Source organism: Polistes canadensis, unplaced genomic scaffold (assembly GCF_001313835.1).
Source record: "Polistes canadensis isolate GaletaPanama2010 unplaced genomic scaffold, ASM131383v1 scaffold_39, whole genome shotgun sequence".
Lineage (NCBI taxonomy): Eukaryota > Metazoa > Arthropoda > Insecta > Hymenoptera > Vespidae > Polistes > Polistes canadensis.
In genome coordinates, this window is record NW_014569586.1 from 1,992 (window position 1) to 24,771 (window position 22,780).

The window sequence follows — 22,780 nt, forward strand, 5'->3', positions numbered from 1 at the left end:
AAATATAAAGAGAATGTATTAAAATATTTAAAAAATTGTTAATTAATCGATAGAAATGTCTATTGTTGTTAAAAAGCTCCGAAATTATGATCTATGTACCTTCTCCTTCGAAGTCTTCCGTTAGACTGAGTCAAAGTCATCTAGAAAATTACTTTTATTGAATGTTGTTTATATGACTTTCCGAACGTTGCGCATGTGTGTAAAGGGAATAATACACCTAATCAATAAAATTTAAGAATATAATGCTCTTATTAATTTAATTATTTATTTTTTATAATATTATGTCTTTACAGATCGTATTTCATATTAAATTCGACTTTTATCACACACACACACACATACTGGCATATATACATAAGTATAGGTAGCTCGTACACATACACTCATGTATTTGATTTTCTTTATATTGTACTAATGTAATTTTATTTTTTTTTTTATTTTATTTTAGTTTTCGAGCATTGGGAGAGCCAAAAGGAATACAGATACTGTTCAGTCTAACTATTGTGTTTACTCTTTTTTATCTTCATATTCATCGAGGTAAGCGTTATTCTTTTTTTAACCTATATAGAAATGTATAGAAAGAGTGAGAACGAGAGTGAGAGAGAGAATAAGAAAACATAACATTCACCTACAGGCAATTATGAATGTTATGTATATTTGTAGGAATTTCTCGAGGTGAAAACATAAGAAAGACAGCCGAAAACAAAACGACACAGCCGAACGTTCGACGAAGGATAAGCAATAACGTACCTCATTCCCCTTCCGTCCTTCAACGTGTTAAGATCTAACACGGACGTTACGTATTAAACTATTTAATAATTTTATTTCTAACGTGTTATCTAATTAAAACATTCGATAACAGGGCTGATTAGACAACTTTTTATATCTAACATTGATTCTTTATGATAGAATATTTTTTAAAGTGTGTGAAGTACTCGTGTGTTGCATCGATAAAATAAAATATAAAAGAATCGGAAAGTAGAGTCAGTGTGTACGTCGTATGTCAAAGTTTCGTTTTTTCGGGTAAAGAAACTCCGTAAGTTTCTTTTATTCGTTTTAAACGAGTGCTCATCGTCATCCTAAGGGTAGGAAACCCATCGTGCATTCATCACTGAAGAATAAACGTAAGTCAATTTTTATTTTAAACACTTTCTTAATAATTATAATAATTTTTTCTTACAACAATGATATTAATAATTTTGTTTTTATTTCTATTTCAGATCATCATGGGAAAATTGCAGCGTTGGAAGTGTTGTGAATAGTGTTTGTGAAGTGTTGCAAGTGTTCGTGCATTGCAATCGTGCGCGAAGCAATATACGGGAGTGTTTGATCCGTTTAAATAAAATTAAAATCACGGATTAGAAGCACGTTCGTTCGTTAATTTGAATTCCGTCGCGTTAGCGAACTATTTTTGAAATTTATATATTAAATTAACTGCGAYCAATGCAGTGTAATTGCATTAGAGTTTGTTCGAGTAAAGTTGTATTTTTATCTTTAAACAGTCGCACAGACTGTTCGCGTATTAGAATCAGTGCATCAATGAAGATTTTTGTACTTGCATTGACTGTGTGCAAAGCAGTCTTTGGAAGCAGTTGTAGAGTCAGTGATCGGGCGCATAATAAATTAAAATCATACGCGAATTAAAGTCAGTGTTGTTCGCCGTATAATAAAATTTCGATTTCGCGATAAGAAATTTATTTATAGTTTCTTATTTTCTCGTTAATAACGCGTTATTAGATTCACGCGAGATGCATCACCATGGTGCCATAGAGCTGCATCCCATTGGAATGCATTGTAAGTATTCATTTAGATTTACATTTTATTCAATTTTTTTTTATACGATTGTGGATTATATTGTAAATAATTTATCGTTTTGTTCTATTTTATTTTACAGATAGTACGACGGATTTGCAACCTTGTAGAAATATGTGGAATAAATTCTTCGAGGGATCTTCGATGGATCTTCTTCAATAGCAAATCGAGGAACTTACCTATCATTAGACTGCTACAAAGTAGGAGTGTTTTAGAGCCATCCTAGAACTTCTTACGTAGTGAGTAGAAAATTTAAAGTCCCTCCGGTGCTCAATCATGTCGAGGATGAAAGATCCTAATCGGCACGAGTTACTGGTTGTAATTATTTACATAAATTATTGACGAGCACATGAGTAATTCTTCTTTTGGAATTACTCATGAAAATTTTATATTGTATTGTATTGTATGTTTTATTAGTTCAGGATAGGTTTTCTTGTCTCATCGGTTAAATTCATTTATTTTAGAATGCAATTAATTAATGCACTTTATTTCTTAATACGCGTTTTGTTCGTGGTTAGTAGTGTTGAAATCGAGCTTTAATTTACTTGTTTTCGTTTAGAAAAGCATGTAATAAATGTCTTACATGCATTTATTCGTACTTAGTTTATCTAATCACGATTAATTTTTATATATCGATACTTTAATATTATAAATAAATAAGCAAGAAGATAAACTCATTCGCGACGAATAGATTCTTACAGTTAAGTGGTGGCTCAAAGCCCAGTTCTTTTATTAGAACAGCCAACTTAATGAAAGAAGTCATCTGAGGTTGTTTATATATATTTATTTTTCTCTTTTAAAATTCTTTAATATTAAAAAATTTAATTTAACAATTCTTACAATCAAAAAGTCAAATCCAAATGACTTGTAGAGTCTTAGCCCGTTTAGATGAAATAAAATGTTTTGATGTGTTTATATATGTTAATTATGTTTTTTAGATTAGAATTTTCAGCTTCTAATAAACTAATCTTCCGTTTCTTCTCCCCATACTTTCTGCGTTCTCATCTATGCGTGTGCCCAGGTGTTACACGTATGGTTGAGAAATGGTTAGTATGAGTTTAGTTGTAATTTTTTCCCATATTGGCGGCTGTTATTGTGTTAGTGATTGCACGATATACTTTGCACCTGTATGTGCGTTTTAGATAGTATGTAATGTACATCGTTTTTTGCGATAGTTTTTAATTAATACATCATTCAATAATCAGAACACTACTACTACATATCACGTGTGATGCGAAAAATCGTCCAGAAAATGCGTAAATTTCTAGTTAACTATTAAAATTCTTATATTATTAGATTTTGAAGCTTAATTAATGTTCATTACATATTATAGTTATTTCTCTTTTCTTGATTTGTCTTTAAGATTTTTCACTCTGATCGAAATATATAAAATTTGCAATTTTTTTTTTTTTGTATATAACACAGTTTAAAAGTATTTCATAATAATTAATAGATTTTTACGTATAATTAATATATATTTTATTAACAAGGATTTATATCCTTGGACATAAATAATCTTCAGCAAATTTCTAACAATTAATAAATACTATTTATTAGTATTTTGAATATATTGAAAGACTTAATGCGCAATTTTAAAAAACTGCAAGCAGTCGAATTATCACAGGAATATTTACAGACTATTTTTATGTAAAAAGTTTTTATATATACATAATATATACGATCTATGAAAAATGGAGTAAAAATTTCTTCTAACTATTTTTTATTATCTTTATGATTTCATTTTAATCATTTTACAAAAGTACATAGGACCCCAGTTATAACCGATAGTAGGTATAACAATATGCCCATGTTTTAAACCAAAATTTCCAAAATTAAATAATGTTTGCAATGGATTTAAAGCATCTGTCATATCTCTGTAAATATAATATATTATTTTCGTTAGTTTGTATTTAAATTTTTATATGAAAAAAGTATCAAAAATATTATTAAGAAAGTAATAATGCAGTTTTTTTTATAAATAACTTACTTTACAACTATAACAGTGTTACTTTCTTCCCATATTCTTTTCAATGCCATTTGTACAACGCCATCATTTTGTATCGGACTAAGAGAACAGGTTGAATATACAACGGTACCGCCAACAGTTACTAATTTCAATGCATTGCTACAATATTAATAGTAATAATTAAAGTAATAGCAAATGATAATATATTTAAAATGTTCATGATACTAACTATAAAATTTCTGCTTGCATTTCTGGCATTTTCAATCTTTCTTTGATTCTTGAAGGTTTAAAAATATTGTTATCATTTTCGTGTAATACATGCCTGTCCGTTGTACATGGGACATCGACAAGTATCTATAATCCAAGTTAAAGAAAATAAGAAATTCTAATCAATATGTAAAACAAAGTTACTTTTTCAATCTATATATAGTACCTTATTGTAGATGTTTTTATCTTCAATTCTACGAGCATCTTGTTCCGATATAACTAATCTTTCTTTAATCTCTCCTATATCTATTATGTATTGGTCTATAACTTGCTTTATTCTTTTAACTCTAGATATTGATAAATCATTGGCTACCACTAAACTGGGCATAAGTGTCTGTAAAATTGTTAGAGTCTTGCCTCCAGGTGCTGCGCACATATCTAATACATAATCACCTAATTGTAAATCAAGAGCCAAAACAGGAAGTAACGAACCTCCATCAAAAAGATAATAATCTACAAAATAACAATAAAATACATCGATACACATAACAGATAAAATAGATAAGAAATAGATAGATTTAATATTACATATAAAAATCAAATTAAATCAAACCTAATACTCCGGTGGATCCTTTTTTGGGAGCTGGAAATCTTTCATTGCTAAACTCTTCGTATGTATAACATTTAAGATATTTTGGAAAAGACAAAATTTTCTCTTTTTCCACAGGTATTTCAAAATCACCTGCCTTCCGATAATATTCATAATGTTCAGATTCTAGGACATAATCTTCCAAACCTATATTATAATAAAATGAAAAATGAAGTGCTTTTTGTAGATATTTACTGTTTCTATATATTAAATAGTAGTATATTTATGAACCTTTCAATTTTGTTACCGGTATAAATTCATAAAGTCCTGTTGTGCTATCAGTGGGAAGAACGATACGACTGTTATCAATATTAATTTCATTAGAATCATCGGCAATAGATTTTAATTGCACTGATTGTAATGGTTTATCAATATTGTCAGTTATATCATTTGTCTCTGTAGACTCTGTAGAGTTCAACAATTCAGGAGATGGTTCATAATCAGATGGGTAAAGCGATTGTACTTCTGCCTTTTGCTTTTCTGATATCACATTATCTATCCTACCATTTGGCTTAGTAGTGTTCTTTGAATTCTTTTGTTTGATAGATTTTTGATTATTCTCTTCTGGATTTTCCAGAAATACATCATATATTGATTTTACATTTATCGCTCCATAATTCTATGATATATACAAATATACGTAAAAAATAATTCTTTAACTTTGATATAGAATACAAGTAGATATTATACCTCCAAAGTTGTTTGTATTTTTTCCACATCGCTATAGTTATTAACCACTGCTATATATTTTGTTTCTTCTTGTAGCAATGCGGTTCTTATCTTATCCCATGCTTTTCCATATACTTTAGCGTAAAAGTCGTCAAAATATTCCAATGCTTTGTCTTTACTCTTTTTTTTCTTCCGGATCACAGACTTTAAAATACAAATTACGTAAATATGCAGTAATGTAATGACCATAAAAAATCAATTAATTAGTAAGAAAATATAGCAGGACTTCAGTATAATAATACTAAATAAAATACATGAAAATATTTACCCAATGATTTGGACCATGTTTATATCTAACAGATACTTTCATCAATTCTCCGACCTTTAATTGTTTAATTAAAAAAGCCATTTTAAAATGACACACACACACATACACGCACACACACAAAATGATTTAGATTTTTAATTCATCATTCAAAATTACCCTTGATAGGTTATGTTAGTGGAAAGAGACAAAAATCCCTTACGCAAGTAGCATGTTGATTCTGTTACAAATAATCCGCTAGATGGCACGACGCGCAGAGATTTAGATCGATTGCTCAGAAAAAGTCGTCGAAGTCGATTAACCGTTAGAAGATTGCAATGCGGTAAGAGGTGTAGGAAGAGAAGGGCGCTAACCACACATACATACATATATACGCGCATACAAATACGAAGAAAGAGAAAGAGAGAGAAAAAGGTTAATGCGGATACGAGGATTAGAAGGACAGTCAACCCCATCTTTGAGTTACAACTTGTGTACAACCTGCTAGACGATAGATGCCATTGAAAGACTTGATCGACTATACGCCCGCTTTTTTCCCTCCTTTGGTCCTTACTTTTAACAAGTTCCATGGAATGAACCACAAAGCTTCCATGAAAAGCAAAACAAGTTCATACGAACATAAATGCAAACACTCAGCATAAACACATACCCAGACATTTACGTGCATGATATATTACATTAACATTTACATTAACATTTACACATGTAAATACATCGAGCAAGACTATCAAATCGAATATGGGAACAACTAATTCGATGCTTTGTGTTTATTCACGTCGGGGAAATAAATTCGAATAATTCTTTTTATTACGAAATACAATGAGATAGCATTCGCGTAAAGTTATGTAAATATTTTGAAGTCGTGCCTTTTTTTTTAAAGTAACCAAATTACTTGCTCGGTTAATTTCTAACGTTAAAAGTCAATCATAAAGCAATTTATCGAATCTTTTCGATTATCAAAAGTTTCGCAATTAAATAAGCATGAGTACACCTGATAGCCACTTGAAATTCATTCTGAAAATTATTTTCGTAACTGATTTTGCCGTATTTTATATCAGACGGTTGCAAGGAAATTCGGTTGTCGGATTACGTAAGTGAAAATGCAAATGGTATCCTAAAGAAGGACGTGCGAACGTTCGAAAAGGAGGACGAGAGTGCAGCGTGAAGTCATACCACCGCATAAATTCCGCGCCAAAAGCGTAAGTCGTAAAAGGAGAGAGAACCCCGGATGATAACCCTGTAGCCCTCCGAACTGGCATAGCGTCTCTTGGTGAAAGTCTCTCTCTCTCTCTCTCTTTCTCTTTCCTCTCAACGAGAGAAAGGAGATGAGAGAGAAGACGGAAAGCGTATAAGCAGAGTTCACCGTATTCTGAAGAGGGACGTAAAGAAGAACGCTCGCATGGACAAGACGATCGTCGTCGTCGTCGTCATCGTCGTCGTCATTTCACCGTTGCCGACGACTGCTTCTCCTTCGAAGAGAAGGAAGAAAGCTAAGAAGAACGAACGGGGTGCGGTGTTATACCCTCTCTTTCTCCTTGTCCCTCTCATATGCACATATAAACCTACATACGTAAAGATGATATACAGACGAAACCCAAACATAAATACATACACGTGTATACATCGCGTGTAATGCGTGTATTTGTGTGTTCTCTCGCGTCCTCATGCGCACACGCGCGCTCACGCATACATCTATACACGAGTTGAGTTGACTCCTCCCCCTCCACCCCTATCCTCTTTCTCTCTCTCGATGAGCCACCGCCAAGCGACGACCCGAATCTCTCTCGACGGCGAAGCTGCTTTTGTGGATCTCTTCATGAGAAGCACGTTGGACGCGATTTGTCGGCGTCCGGGGTGCGACGGGAACTTGGGGAAGATCGTAAGGCAATGCACTGTAAGGAGCTCACTTCTCCTCCTTTCCTCTGTCTCCCCACCCTCTTCCTCTCTCTCTCTTTCTTTCTTTCTTTCTCTTTCTCATTCTCTCTCTCTCTCTCTCTCTCTCTCTCTCTCTCGTTCTCGCGCCCTGCCCGTTTTCTCTACGTTCCACCTCTGAGCTCACGCTCTCTACCCCTCTCTCTCTCTCCCTCCTTCCTTGATTTCTTTCACTCCCTCTCTTTTTCTCTCTCATTCACCATTTCTTACTTTCTTTCTCTATCCTTGTAGGAAAGGGCGCGTTAGAGCGGGTGCATTACTCGTGATATCCTAAGAAGCCATTTTCAACATGAACATTGCCATTACCTTATTGCTGGTGCTTTGGTTGTTATCTAATGCGCCCTCTGCCGATGAAAATCTCCGCAAGGGTTTTCTTCGTCGCAGCCGATGGATACCCCGACGATGCGTAGCAATGAATAACACAGGGGGAGAGCAGAGACCAAAGGACTCGGAAGTTACGACGTCCGGTGCCGAGTGATACTACGTCTCGTTTCCTGTTGTCGTTGACTCTTGCCTCCCCCCCTCTTTCCGACTCTTTTTCTCTCACCCTAGCTAACTAGCGTGACCTCACTTCGACGAAAGTCGATTTCGATTGAACGAGTATGCGTGGAAACGCACTGAGTCTTATTGTCAATCTAATCAATGAGTCCAAGTTTTATTTTATATCTATCAAAGCTATTTTTTCAGAATTTTGGTTGTCTTCCTGTTAGGCTCGTCCAACCTGTTCCAAGGGAAAAGGATCATGTCTTGCAATATAGGATACGTGACATTCTTAAAAGAAATTCAACTCGTAACGAAATATTTAGGTATTTAAATAAGATACAAAGGTAGGAGGAACTAAAACACTGTTGCGCAAGCAGGACCGTAGTTATTTTTAAACTATTCTTATTCGAAAAAAATCAAACTAAATTTATTCGTGAAGGGTCACATACTGTATACTATTAAACGGGTAGAAATGAAAAACAAAATGATATCTTAAAACTTCCCCGTCACCATATACGTTGCTCACATAGTCGTCGACGTCGTCGTTCTACAGTTCACTTTCGTTCCGATTCTCTCATCACGTGCGTGCGTGCGTGCGTGCGTGCATGCGTGCATGAAGCGATGAGCGAGCGTCATGCAGGGTCGTTGAACGAGCAAGGGGTACCGAGGACTACAGTAACGACTGTACAGACCAATTTCTCTCGATCCTATACGGGATGCATACATACGTACGAGTACAGTGCCTCACAATAATCTTCCCCAAGGGTGTGACATACCTTTAGGTACTTGAAATTTTATTGCGAGCCAATTCGTGCCCGTATTTTATTCTAAAATAATCGTTAGTTGAGTGTGAGCGGCCCTTAAGACAGATCTCGTTGAAGTGATCGACATGACGAATATTATTCGAATTTTATTTCATCATGCCATTCTACGGTAGAAACTTTTTGCAAATGTCGAAGAAAATTTGACGATACCATTGATTTAAAATTTGCTCGACATGTTTCATTAATGCTTCCCTATCTCTCGCCATATAAATTCTTTCAATACTGCGGGACGATGTACAAGGAAGAAAGTAGGTAGGTAGGTAGGTAGGCAGGCAGGTAGGTAGGTGGACAGACGGAAGTCAGTTTAACGGTATCGTTTGAGAGCTCCGTAGCTTTTCTTCGTGGTTTATGTACGATGCGTATGTTTAATAAAATTCATGATTCTTTACTCATTTTTTTTTTCTTCTTCTTCTTCATCTTCAGAGATGTCCACCTTTTACCGATATGTTGGTTCATCGAAGAAATAAGTTTAAGAACAGGTGTATCATGGCGATACGACCATATATATATATTTTATCGTACAACTTGAAATTTATCTTTCATTGTTTTTTTCAATTAGATTACATTTGGAATATTGATTGGTAGTACGATTATAATAGATATTTTGTATTCTTCATAGAAAACATATCGATAAAATTTGATAATAGATAAAAATATCCCGATAGTAATTCATTATTCGCTCAACACATTATTACAGTAACATACCTTAGTTACTTTGATTGTGATAGGGTTGTAGGAAAACAATGGGTGTTAGAGAGACGGGGCGTTGACCCCCAAAGAGCTACGCCGCTCCCACACTACATTACGTCAGGCTGTATTCAACGCATTTAGTCTTTCTTCTTGTACATCGTAACACGTAGTCTTCGCATTAGTTATTATTTCGCGATACTAGACCAAAATTAGCATGGATTTTTCGTCATCTTTAGAAACGTATAGAAGAATAATTTCTTTTATCATTTCTAATGAAACTTAACATTTCTGTGAAGGATACTAATAAACTTTAGACTACTGAAAAAGAAAGATACAGAAACAACTTATATGTATACGCACCGAGCCGTTGCTCCCCTTTTTTTGAAGAATGATAACGAAGATAAAAATATACTGCTTTATCGTAACACCTTAAGGATTTCCACCACGAGAGATATCTGCCATGTAACAATCTGATAAGTCTGGTAAAATGAAGAGAGAGGAAAATTCCCAAGAATTTTATGTTTATAGATGAATGCATTCAATTTATGATCGAACCCCGTAGCTGGATTTATGAGTCACCTGCTATACCAAGGGAGGATCACAGTAACCTTGTTTATCCGAGTTAAAAGTTGGTAACAAAAGGATAGAACCGTTTTTTTCTTTCTCTCTCTCTCTCTCTCTCTCTCTCTCTCTCTCTCTCTCTCTCTTTCTCATTCTCTCATTTGATACTTAGCCATTAAAAGAAGGATTGGAATGTATAAATCCTTAGGGCTGACATTGTTCTACAACAAAGCATAGCTTCACGATTATGGGGACCACCTGCTGGCGCACATTAAGGGGTTCTGCGTGCGGGAATTGGTCGACCCATTGAGAAGGGGGTAAAGGGGAATTCTCGGCTTCGTTGGTAATGGTGGTCGTAGTGGTGTTGCTACTGCAACCTGTTGCAACCACCCCGACGGACAGGCGCAAAGGGGGAGGCGTCTCTGACCGGTCTCAAACATATCGCTAACTTTATAATAACCATGGCCAAAGGACTTTTTATCTTGATTTAAACTGTGCAGGTAATACTACGCCCCTTCACTGTTCGAATAATGAAAGTATCTGATGCATAATGTCATAGCTAATATCCGATTTAATCGAACCCATTTTTTTTTCATCATCAAATCAAAGAGGGCTTAATTCTTTGTTGTGCAAATGATATCTATGGGAATCGTATACTAATTAAAGTGAAACGATTCGTTGAAAAACAGTTTCAACAGAACAGTTTCAATCTTGAACCACCATACCCCATATTGTAAACAAGTTAACCGTGCAAGATTTCGGATGAATAAAGTATAAAAGCGTTCGCTCATATGGAATTAATAGCTGGTGATACACCACTTTTTCAATTTGATCGATTCACAATTCTTTCAACCAGAAACAAGGTCGAGTTTCCTACTCTCTTTGAATCGAATTGAAATCAACTTTGCCACTGCAACCTGCCTACCTGCCCGACCGCAGGAAACACGGGGTGAAAAGGGAGTCAAGAAAGGAAAAAGGGGAAGGAAGGGGAACGAACGGTCAAACAAAGCGGCGTATTCACGCGTCAGAAGTCACCATAGCGTGACGGTAGGGTGGTCTTACAGTAAAGAGAGAAATAAAGAGAAAGAGAGAAAGATCTACAGGACCTCCTTCGGTATTTCACTGTCGCAAGCACTTGTCGCGTATTTATCCCTCGGGAGTAGTCGTCCGGTATAAAGCCCGACGTCTGCCCCTTTTACCGTATAAATTAAAAGGACGATAAAGCGTGTTACCCTATACGTTGAATGCTCTTTTTAACTATACATGCCGTGCATAGAAAAAAGTAGTCGTCGCATAGTATATACAATGAACATATGTGTGTATATGTATTTTATATAGCATATAGTAAATTATATATTATGGTGCATCTATGATATATAGTATTTATAACGTATATATGTAACATGTAAAATGTATTTAATTTATAGTATAAAATATATTTGCATATTCTACGTATAACAATATATATTTTTTTTTATTTCATGTGAATACAATTTTTTTATAATTTAACAGATTAACAGATTAAAAATATGGAACTATACGAATGAATGCTTGAATATATGTACATACATCTATACACATGTAATAGGAATATTTTATTTTTTCTATTCCCACGACTTAAAATATATAAGTACTATTTGGAATTGATATACGAAAAAGACAGATCAGTAAAAGAACGCAAGAAGAGAACTTGTGTCTTTAGTAGGTCAACGTCGATGTCTTCCTTCCCTTCGTAGATTGCGTCACCGTGGTACTCGACTCGCGCCCGCACAGTCAACAGTAGCACGTTCCGCATCGTTGGTATATGTAAAGACCTATCGCGCGTATAGAGAGACTCTATTCTGGCTTGTGCATATGATCACCCACTATTCCACCCACCTATAAAACTACAAACTACGTATCAATGTGACCACGTCAGTTATCTTTTCTTCAAAGAGATATACCAAATATGAAATGCATATATATATATACTTAAAATCAAATAATATTTATCTTAATAGCCTATCTTTAGTTAATATTTATAGTCATTAACTTATTTGCCTGGGAGCATTGTTATATCTGAATAAATTAGTAGAATTTTGAAATACATTTTTGGTCGATGACCTATTGTCTTGTTTTTATATATTTTTCATGGAAACAAAATATATTTCAACTAATTCCTCGAACAATCCTGATATTTTAGGCATGTTAAAGAATTATTTGATAATATGTCTTGTATTTTTTGGTATACATAGGGTTGTTAATATCTGTGAATAATTATTCCTTAACACGCGAAATATTTTTATTTCATTTAATTTGTAAATCCCTCCCCTCCCCTCCCCTCCCATCAAAGCGATAAATTCATTGCCATTTTACGGGAATCAGATTAAAGGAAAATACCGTAGAAAATGTTATTCGTATTGGCAAAGAGACAACCTCGTAAAACGATTTGAAGATCGATGAACGAAGGGAAGCTTTACGAGCGTTCACGAGTGTTGAAAAAGAATAGGAGGTAACAACGGTAGAAAGGCTATGCGGGTCGGGGTCGAGTCATGTATATCGATGTTCATTCGCATGAATTTTTCATATTTCTTACGATTTTGAAAGGGCTGTTGAATTAGCGTGTATTTATAATTCTATAAATCCAGTAACTTTTAGCAAAGGTTTATGGTATTCAATTTCTTAGTCTAATGTCAAGCTAATTAAATCGGTTCTATAATTGATTCCAAGGTACGATAAAGTAAAAGAAAGTATATCGAAGAAGGAGTGAAAGTTTAAATCAACAGAATGAAAGATATCGACGTGGAAGAATTAAGTGCTTTTCCTCTTTAGAATACCACCGCTACCAACACCACCACCACCACCACCACCACCATCATCATGTTAGAGCTACTGACTAACACGTGCAGCATGTTTCTTTAGGTCGTTAGCGGAGGCGTGATAAGCAGCAAACAATATCCTGAACTAAGGAGGTATCAAAACACGAAAAAGCGAAGGATAAAATAAATAAAAAGGACGAAAAGGGTATAAGAGTGAGAAAGAGATGAGAAGGAAGCTAGAGGAGAGAGGGGGAGGTGTAGGGGGAGGTATAGGGGGAAGAGGGATAAGGAAGGCGGAAAGCAAGGAGTGAAAGATATTGATAATCGAGGAATCCGGGAACTCAGAACTGTTTGAACGGTTGGCTGCCGCAGACGCAAGGTCGTTGTCCTTGGGGGATCAACGACCCCTCGACGAGGGATGGCGTGGTGGGGATATGCGTATGCCTCCCCGTCCACGACGACGCCGCCGTCTGGCTATAAGGGCGCCTTCAGGTTGGGTTAGACTTAGGGTTAGACTTAGAAGTCAGAGAACAGGGATGCGGACAGTCACGTAGGTTATATGGATAGATGGTCGGGTAGTAGTCATGAGAAAGAGAAAGAAAGAGGAAAGAGAAGGAAAGAAAGAAAGAGAGGGAAATAATGGTGGAAGGAGAAAGAGGTGAAGAGGAGAGAAGAGAGCGGGCAGGAGGAATTGTGAGGGAGAGAGGAGAGTGGAGTAGAAAAGGGTGGGGAGGGGAGTGAGAAAGGGGAGAAAGAGTGGGAGGAGAAGAAAGACTCGAGGAGCGAAAAAGAGGTTGAAAGCCAGCCCGGGGATAGAAAGTCTGTACCGTGTGACGACGCAAGAAAGGTGCGTCGAGGTAGGCAAAAGGGCTATGAAACATGGCAAAGTCGAGTTTCGCTACGACGATGAAAAGAGGATCTCGATATGTCCAATAGAAAGGGCTGATGATGTTACTTTTGTCCTTAGATCGAGATCATTCAATATACCATCTATCTATTGGGGGGTTGGTGTATTCTAATAAGCTTCGAAATTATCATCGAAAATGTTATTTTCATTTGATTGATTTTTGCAATTTTTATGCAAGTAAGATATATTTATTTCTAATAAGTCATTGAATTGCGTTCGATATTAAACGAGAGGTCTGGAGCAAGCGAATTTCAATGTTAATAAATGATACCTCGTACTTGAAAGGAATTATAAGTAGATAGTACTCGCTGTAAACACCCCACGATCCTCCGCATCTGGAATGCCGTGTGATATAGCCTCTGGGAGCATAACGGAACGCCTTGGGACGATTATAGGACACATGTGGAACATTTGAATAATAACCTGAGCAGAGAGAGAACAACGTACACGATTATCCTGAATATTTCGATTTATATATAGAGAGAGAAAAAAAAGCGTTTATTTTGCACGATGAATATTTTTTCTCGTTACAAAATCATCCCTATTCCCAATGATAGATGTTATCAACATAAACCCGACTTAAAGAGATTTTCTCTCACTATCTCTCTTTAATTTTCATTTTTAATGAAGTAATTAAATTTCTCGTAATTGTTTTTTTTAGAACGGAGGTAGGATTAGTGTCAGAGATGTCATAGTTCATAGATACCGTAAGAGAACACAGAACGATAGATGGATCCTTTCTGGACTCTGTAGATCGGGGCAGCTCGGGCCAGGGAGCAATGGCCCTTCCAGTCATCCCCTTCCTTACATGTATAAGTATGGTATGCACGCCGTTACTCGCAGTTACGGTTACCAACTTTTTTTCCTTTTTATCAAACAAAGGAATTCTTTAACGTTTTTCTTTTCGAGTTTCTTTTCTAAAATGTCAAATATTTTAGGTTCTTCTATTATATCCTTTCAAAACAAAGAATATATTATTTTATCTGACACTTATCCCAAGAATTTCCGGGATATGTTGTCATAAAAGAATATGAAGAAAAAGAAAAAACGTTTGAAAAGGCACAGTACTTTTAATTTAACAGAAAATAGAAATAAGAATGTAAAGAAGGCTATCATGGTATTTCCTTCTAACCGTGGTTACTTGGAATATCCTTTGCGGTCGACGATGGATAAGGATATCCACCTTGAGCACTGGACTACCATCCATCCAGTCGACGAGGTAAAAGACTAAGAACTCGATGAAATCTTGCTGTCTCGAAACTAGCTTTTCTATTTCTAGCCCTTTCTATTTGTCCTCTCAGCAAAACACTTTGCTTAACCTCGGAAGGGCTTGGACGAAACATCAGAGGGAAAGTATCGTGGTTCGACATATGCAACAGTCGTAAGAGTGAATATCGTTCACGCCTCTTTCATAGTATAACTCGTTAGATAAGATATAAACATGTGCTACCACTATTAGCAAATGTCTTGTTTTTCTTTTCCAGATATATGTGACTTTATATTATGTAAAAAAAAAAAGAACTAAAAAACAAAATAAGAAAGCTGAAACTTTCGGTTTCTATGTTTTCTCTCCTTTAATACACATTATTTAATTCTTTTCCTCGTGTTTCTTTTTTTAGGTCATGAGTGCAAAAGATGCGACACGTGTATCATCCATATCGAAATGAAAGAATGATAACGATTGGTATATACAGCAATGACGACGTTGAACGATGAATTGACGAAACAGCCTCACCCTACAACATCTTATTCTATCCTTCGCTTCAATAGTCCTAATTAGGTATATAACGAAGACAGGCGTTACGATATCGTACGAGCAACGTGGCCACGAATGGTAACGTTATCTTATCCTCCTTACGATATTTGTCTTTCTGAAATCGGTACGTTCGAGAACCTTACTGTATTTGTATTTGTATGATTAGTCGTCTTGAAAGCTTTTTACTCACGGTTGTTAGAAACATTTGAGAAAAGGATTGGGCAAATACCTACTATCTTCGAAATTTAGATTTGATTCTACTGATCTTTTTTTAAATATATATTAATCGTCGAATATAAATTACACAGATGTACATAATATTCGTACACATAAGCTACAGTTACATAAGTAGTAGCGAACGTTGGCCTGCATCATCGCTTATGGTCGCCTGAAACATTAATATAATCCATCGCGCTATGTTCTTCGTCCGACAAGGCCATAACGTATATACTTAATACATACACTCATAACGTTTTTGTTTATCGAACGTTCATTTGAAACAGGTTCTCTTCTGGTGTTTCCTCTTTTTTTTTTTTTTTTGTCGAAAGAAAATATAAAAGTAAAAAAAAGATAATATTTCCTTTAAAATTTGGGCGAGTGTTAAAACTCTCTTTAAGATTTATTATATACTAATAAAATCTTTTCTTGATTTTTTTTGATCATTTTACAGCATAAAACGATTAAAACTCGTTGGATGTTTCCCTTTTTATATTAATCAAATAATGCGAATGAAGAGAGAGGAGTATCATCATTTAATTTGGAAAGACGAAGAGCTCTCAAAGATGCTTGGCTTAGAGTTCGTTCGAAAAGTCATTCGGTTCGCGTCGAGCTCAAGCACTTGGCCATTTCTCAACCCTTTCTCAGTTACGTCACGTTAAAAAAGCTATTTGGGGTCAACACCCCGCCGCCGCGACACGTGTAGTATTCTTCGACCGTCTCTCTCTCTCTCTCTCTCTCTCTCTCTCTCTCTCTCTCTCTCTCTCTCTTTCTTTCTCCTCATTCTTTTTCTCTTCTTCTCTTCTTCTTCCTCGCAAACGGCAGGCGCCATAACTGCCACCTCCTACTCTAGTATCCCTTCTACGCGACTTGGCTTCCATTGGATCTCTAAGCTCCCTAGATACCACCGTTCGGGGCCACATCGAGGATCCGGGGATCACGAGTCGACGTCGCGACACTTCCAATCCTTTTTGTTCTTTCAACCTTACTTCTACGAACTTACGTATGATAAGACAAAAAAAAGTATGAGCGCAAGAAGACGAAAGAAAAAAAAAGGAAGAAAAATTTCACAGAACAAGACACTCGTAGAATGCAGGTGTAAACGCGACATTACATAAGACGGTTAGCTCTTTACTAAGGAAGGAAAAACCAGGAAAGTTTAGAATTAAATATGACCGTGATACCCTGTTACGTAATCCTATTATAAATGCCATATCATTTATAGGTGATCACGCGTACGACATCCTAATAAATTTTCTACTAAAGGGAACTGTTCATTACAGTTATCAAGATGGACTTCCTTTTCTATTTTTTTTTGCCACCAAAGAGATGGTAGCAGGGAACGTACCTATTTTTCTTATAGATTAAAAAGTAAGAGAGAGGGAGGAAGAGAGAGAGATAAAGAGAGAAATGAACACTCGTTGCAGAGGAAAACGATACAGCCCTGGCAGTGGGCGCATACGACTGCACATCGAGTTTCTTAGAGTGCGCGCACGAGCGTCAAGCTAGAATCAGCACGCTAGAGGCTCGCTAGAACTAAACGAAGGACACAAGCGACAATGATGGGAGTAAGAGAGAAAGATGGATAGAAAGAAATAGAGAGAAAGAGAAAAGAGTCAGAAGAGTCAAATCATCGCGACGGCAGAACAGCGAGGACGGCGTTAGTGGCGGTGGCGGTGGCGGTGGCGATGGCGATGGCGATGGCGATGGTGGTGACGCTCCCCTTTACCCGGATTCACGTCGTTTACGTGCACATCTGCACCCCTCCGCCCCGTCTTCACCCATCGGCAAGCGCGTCGTCTCCCTCTCGACGTCTCTACACCCCTTTAGCAGCCAAGCTTGAGCTACGCTCTCTGCTTGCTCGGTTCGTCCTCGCTCACTCTCTCTCCCTCCCCCTCCCCCTTCCTCCTCCCCTATTCCTCCCGCCCTCTTCCTCCTCCTCTTTCCCTCTTTTCCTCTTTCCCTCTGTCTCCCTCCCCTTTTGCCTTCTCTGCGCTTGTGTATCTACTGCGTGCTACATGTGTGTCTATGCTATATGTATGTATATATGTATGTGTGTTCCGACCTCCGAGTCTCTTCCCCTCTCAGCGGCTTTTTTGTCCGTATACGCCTCGTCGTCCATTGCGACGAGCCAGCTTCCAAGTCTTTTTATCAGTCGACCGAAATGATATGCGGGAATTCATCCACAGTGGAGAGACCAGAGGCTACCCCTCGTGAAAACCGCTGGACAACGCACCACGCCATTCCCGTCTGCGTTTTCCACCTTCCTCGATGCTGTTAATACTACTTCCTTTATATAGTTTTTATTCATCGCGTAAACTTACTTGCATAAGTACCTTGGGGTATTTAGTTTGAAATGTAGAAAAATAAAATAAAGTAATATATGACTGTATTTAATCTTATCGAAAACAGCCGAAACTCAATTTCAGGATTTATTTCGAAAGATATACGCGTCATTAGCTTCCCTTAATTTCTTGTCATATTTTTATAATTACGTATAGAAATTTACTATTATGTTATCGATTTTTCGAATGATTAATGATTGAAAATGGAAATGTGCAGCATAATCGAAATCTCATCTACGCATTTGAGCACGCGTGTCGGGGTAAAGGTGTCAAGGTGTCGCCAGACGTAGTAACATGGCGAATCCGTCGCAAGATACAACAGCGAGGATAGACCATGCGAGTCGATGGAAAAGGAGAAAGCGGGACGGAAAGACGACGACTGTACGATTCAAAGTACCCGCGAACGGAGAGATCAAGCTGATTCGCGCGTTCCTTTTGTCCGATTTATTAAGAAGGAACGAGGAATTATCGAGAAGGGCAAAACTTTAAACATAAGAAACGATTAAACAACTTCTTTCTCTTTCTGTTATATCTATTTGATTTTCCATTACTTCATTTCGTAATTATATTGTTTACGATTTAGATAGTAGTAAAGTGACAAAAAAAGAACACAATCTACACGTGTGCTAAATGAATATACGAACTTACAAAATATTTCATATAATCTAATTGATGAAATATATTTCTTGCTTAATAATTTTCCCTTATCAACTTTGGAAATCATTTTATTTTGTAAGACCTAGAGACTAGACTGATAGGAAAGGTAAAAGTTGTATACTTTCACAAACGTGCTCTTTAAAATCTATAAAAAAAAAGAAAAAAATTAAGACGATTTACATTGTATATTTCATATAGTATTACAATTATATAATACTCTTAGAGCGTTAGGTGTCGTTCTAAAAGTTAAAAGCAATTTATTTTCTAGTTATAGCTCTATTCGTAATGGGGATAAACTTCATTCTCTTCTTTCTCGTACTTTTGCGCCGGTAGACGCGAATGCAGTTGGTAATTGTATACCCTACGTTTCAGTCTTTCAGTGAGAAAATGATCTCAAAACGAAAAAGAGTTTCTCTATTTCTTTCTCGCTTATGCGGTAGCAAGCAGCGCATCCGCGAAGAGGACATTGCGCAGACGCGCGTGTCGTGCGTACGCACGCGCGCGTCCTACTAGCGGCTCGCCTACTCTCTCGTGTCTATTTGCCCCTCTTCCTCCTCGTTTCTCTTTTTTACGCTTCCTTACCAGAATGAAAATCTTCCTACTTTATTAGTTTCACCTATTAGCAACTTTTATTTCATAGAAATTTATTTGAAAGGAAAATCATTTCCTTCTTCCTTTTTTTTTTCTTTTTCAAATTTGTTAACCCGCCCCCTACTGTTATCTTGTTTCATGCGATAATAGATATCATCAAAAAAGTTCCTAGGAAAGGATATCAGTATAAAGTTTACTACTGATTGGAGAGAAGAGTCTTCTCGAAATAGACGATAAGGGTTACGACCCCTCTTAAAAAGAAATTTCAATAGCACGATAATCGGCCCCCTTTTCGAACGATTACGTTTCGTTCTGAATTTAGCGACGACTCTACCTATCTTTTTCCTTTTCCATCTCACTCTTTTTCCCTATTTCTCTGTGTTGACTAATGTTCGTAGTCATCCAACAATAAATGCCTACGCGATGAAACGGAGCGTAGAACGAGACGGCTCAAATTTCGTTCAGAACGAATGATTGATCGTGAATCGAGTTTAAATGGAAAACAGATTATTCTTCAATAACGTTCGCCTACAATTGCAAATGTCTGCTGGATGATCTTAGAAATAAAGAATTAGCGATAAAGTTAATCGATATATCACCGTACAACGATAACGTGCGTGATAAAAACCATGTGGTTACTCCTTCTTCGTTGAACATAACCTCGAACGTTTGAAATAATTATAGATAAATGATTTTGCAAAGAATAAACTGATCCTAGGTCAGCTCGAACGATAGCGGTCGTTTTAAAAAGTAAATCGTCGGATTTACAAGACATAGGCCGCGAAAGGGTAACGATATCGCAATGAAATGGAGTGTACGGTGACGTAGGTGAGAGGAGAGGAGAAGAAAGAAGGGAAGGGGAGAGCGCGCGAAAGAGCGGAGGAGTTTGGTTACAAGCGTGAGAACAAAGGGGCGAAAATAAGCGCCCCTTTCGGAGGGCGATCGAGGGTGCGAGGGAGCGAAGGAAAGGGGCCGACGTTGGCGAAGACGCATATATAGAGTCGGGAGGAAGAGGAGAACATAGACAAGTCCGTCGAGCGGGACGGCCGAGGGAAATAGTGGCGTGAGAGAGGAAAGACCGCGTGAGGTGAGAGGGTGGGTGCTGGAAGAGGGGTCGGTCGACGATCGCGTAGTCGCGCGTGCAGGATAGCGCGAAGGCATCGAGGGTGCGGTGGAGAGAGACACGATAAAGGATGGAGAGCGGTTAGGGAGGACGAGGGGTTGGAGGTCTGGGGTATAGAGGGGCCGTCTCCGTCGCGTCGACGAGTCGAAGAGGGTGGAGTGGGGTGGAGAGAGAGAGAGAAGCAGCATATCCAGCAATTCTACTTCTGTACCTCTCTCTCACTCTCTCTCAATCTCTCTCTCTCTTTCATTTTATGAATCTCTCTTCGTCCGTTCGGCTTCGGTGGTCGTTCGAAAGAGGGCGCTCAAGAGGGAGGCGGGTGTTATTCGAGTGGTATGACGATGACGACTACTACCAAGGGACTATGACGACGAGGACGACGATGATAAAAATGACGAATAGAACGGAGAGGACGAGGATTATAAAGATTATGACGACGAGGATAAGGTAGAAGCAGTGAAGGGTACCAAGAACGGAAGGCACGGCCGTGGTGCTATGCGGGCGTAGGCGAGGTTCCGTGACGGCCGTTCGGTGGCGCAGCAGGAATTCCCCAGCACGGGAGGCGCGTACCGGGTTGGTCGATTAGGTGGTATGTGTGTGGGTTTCTCCCTCTCTGTCCATTTGTCGGTCCGGTCGACGGACCGTCTCTCTCTTTCTTTCTTTCTCTCTCTCTCACTCTCTCTTTGTAGTACGGCTTTCTCCTTCCTGCTGGTACTCCCTATCGGTGGACGCGCGGGCGCGCGCTTGCGCCTGTGTGCGCGTCGTGCGCGTATCTGCCCCGAGTCCGCGCCTCGACTTGCTGACATGGCGTCCTAGCGCTGCACGGGCCAAGTCGCACGTCCTCGGTGGAGAGGCTCTCAACCCCGTCGTCGTCGTCGTCGTCGTCGTCATCGCCGCCGTCGTCGTCGTCGTCGTCGTCGAATCGAGTGCATCTCGAGGATGCCAAGGTAAGTCGACGTACCTTCATCGTTCGACGCGTGCATTCCTACGAACCTTAAGAATACGGCAAGCCGTGTAATCACAACGGATTCCTCGAAAAAGAAGCGAAACGCCACCGCGGCAGCAACGGCGGCGACGACCAACGTCGGATCGTCGTTCGTTCGGGTGTCATCGGGAATAACCGGGCGGTGTCGATATGCTGAAAAATACATCAACTCGCGCTTTCGACTTGGCTACGATCGAGAGGGTCGTTGCCATCGGACGACAATCCTTCCTAGCCGAATCGATACTTTGCTCTCTTTTTCTCTTTTTCTTTCACTCTCTTTCTTTCTCCAATCTTTCTTGTAGGGGGCGAGACACGATCGGACGACTCCTTGCCTCTTCATCCCTTTTTCGCCCTACTTTTACCCCCTCTCCTTCTTTTCGAAGTAGTTTCCACCATTCCATTCCTCCACCTCCCTTTTCATCCAGCTCGCTCGCTCTCTCCCTCTTCCTCTCTCTTTTTCTCTATGGCACAGTCGAACAGGATGCTATTTTCTTACAATTCTACGAGTTTACCTTCGTTCTGCCAACCTCTCTTATATTCCTCGACATATACGCATGCGCGCTCCTCGTTTGCGCGATCGCGCGTGCCACTCCGAAGGGTTAATCTTGAGAGGAAAGGAAAGAGGTAGTTGGATGAAGGAGATTGTTGCGGGGTAAGGGGATGTAAAAGATAGAGAAAGAGGAAAGGAATGAGAAAAAGAGAGAGGGCGTTCTGGTAAAAAGGAGACGGGGAAGAGACAAGAAAAGAGAGCGTAAGCACAGGGCGGAAAAGAGGTTAGTTTCGCGCTTCTTAGAAAAGGATCATTGAACGAGTCAAGGCGGGCGTGAGAAAGAAAAAGAGAGAGAGAGAGAGGGAGAGGGAAAGGGTACTACGTGGCTTATCGAGGCGCATCGACAGCAACGTGCATTGACGTGGATTTTCACTCGGTAGAGGGTTGCGTAAATCTTTTCCTCTGCTCGTTCTCTTCGTCCCCTTATCACTATTTCTCCCTCCCTCAATCGTCCTTCCGTCATATAACACATACACAGAGAAAACGAAAGAGAGAGAGAGGAAAAGAGAAAAGTACATAACATACACTCAGCAGGCAGTGAACAGCAGGAACGCATGCACGCACGGACGCACGGCGTCGCACGGTGTAGCACGGTTGGTAGATAGTACCGTCCATAGGCGCCGATACGCCCTGGGGTGTCCAGCGAGCCTTGCCTCTCTCTACGACTTCCTTCGACTCTCTTCGAGTCGAGCCGCCGAACGGAACCGAATCCGTACGGATAGTACCGAATTCTA

At 38.5% G+C, this 22,780-nt stretch overlaps 2 protein-coding genes across 4 annotated transcripts in view; one reads left to right on the forward strand and one right to left on the reverse strand.

Moving 5' to 3' along the window:
- Positions 1 to 3,338: 3,338 nt before the first annotated feature.
- LOC106784737 (5-methylcytosine rRNA methyltransferase NSUN4) lies at positions 3,339 to 5,894 on the reverse strand. Of its 2 annotated transcripts, XM_014744590.1 has the most exons (9): positions 5,788 to 5,894; positions 5,632 to 5,685; positions 5,325 to 5,507; positions 4,866 to 5,253; positions 4,599 to 4,781; positions 4,212 to 4,498; positions 4,008 to 4,132; positions 3,800 to 3,937; positions 3,339 to 3,686 (listed from the first exon to the last, which is right to left on the reverse strand). In XM_014744590.1, the coding sequence occupies exons 2-9, from the start codon at positions 5,671 to 5,673 to the stop codon at positions 3,542 to 3,544; spliced, it is 1,491 nt and encodes a 496-aa protein (XP_014600076.1). In that variant the 5' UTR covers positions 5,674 to 5,685; positions 5,788 to 5,894; the 3' UTR covers positions 3,339 to 3,541. The 2 variants fall into 2 exon arrangements, with proteins under 2 accessions (XP_014600076.1, XP_014600075.1); XM_014744589.1 differs by having other exon boundaries at positions 5,632 to 5,870.
- A 15,064-nt stretch (positions 5,895 to 20,958) lies between these two features.
- Positions 20,959 to 22,780, forward strand: part of LOC106784704 (protein tramtrack, alpha isoform) — a 39,556-nt gene continuing 37,734 nt past the window's right edge. For both annotated transcript variants that reach the window (XM_014744522.1, XM_014744523.1), the window contains exons 1-2: positions 20,959 to 21,100; positions 21,201 to 21,458. The gene's annotated coding sequence lies outside the window, so the exon portion shown is untranslated. The remainder of the gene's footprint in view (positions 21,101 to 21,200; positions 21,459 to 22,780) is intronic.

Bases quoted from the DNA above. Each gene is read 5' to 3' on its own strand.
- LOC106784737 (XM_014744589.1), bottom strand. From the start codon at position 5,712: ATGGCTTTTTTAATTAAACAATTAAAGGTCGGAGAATTGATGAAAGTA. The intron at 5,508-5,631 runs GTAAATATTTTC...TGTATTTTAAAG, and splicing joins AACATGGTCCAAATCATTGG to TCTGTGATCCGGAAGAAAAA. The intron at 3,687-3,799 runs GTAAGTTATTTA...TTATATTTACAG, and splicing joins AACACTGTTATAGTTGTAAA to AGATATGACAGATGCTTTAA.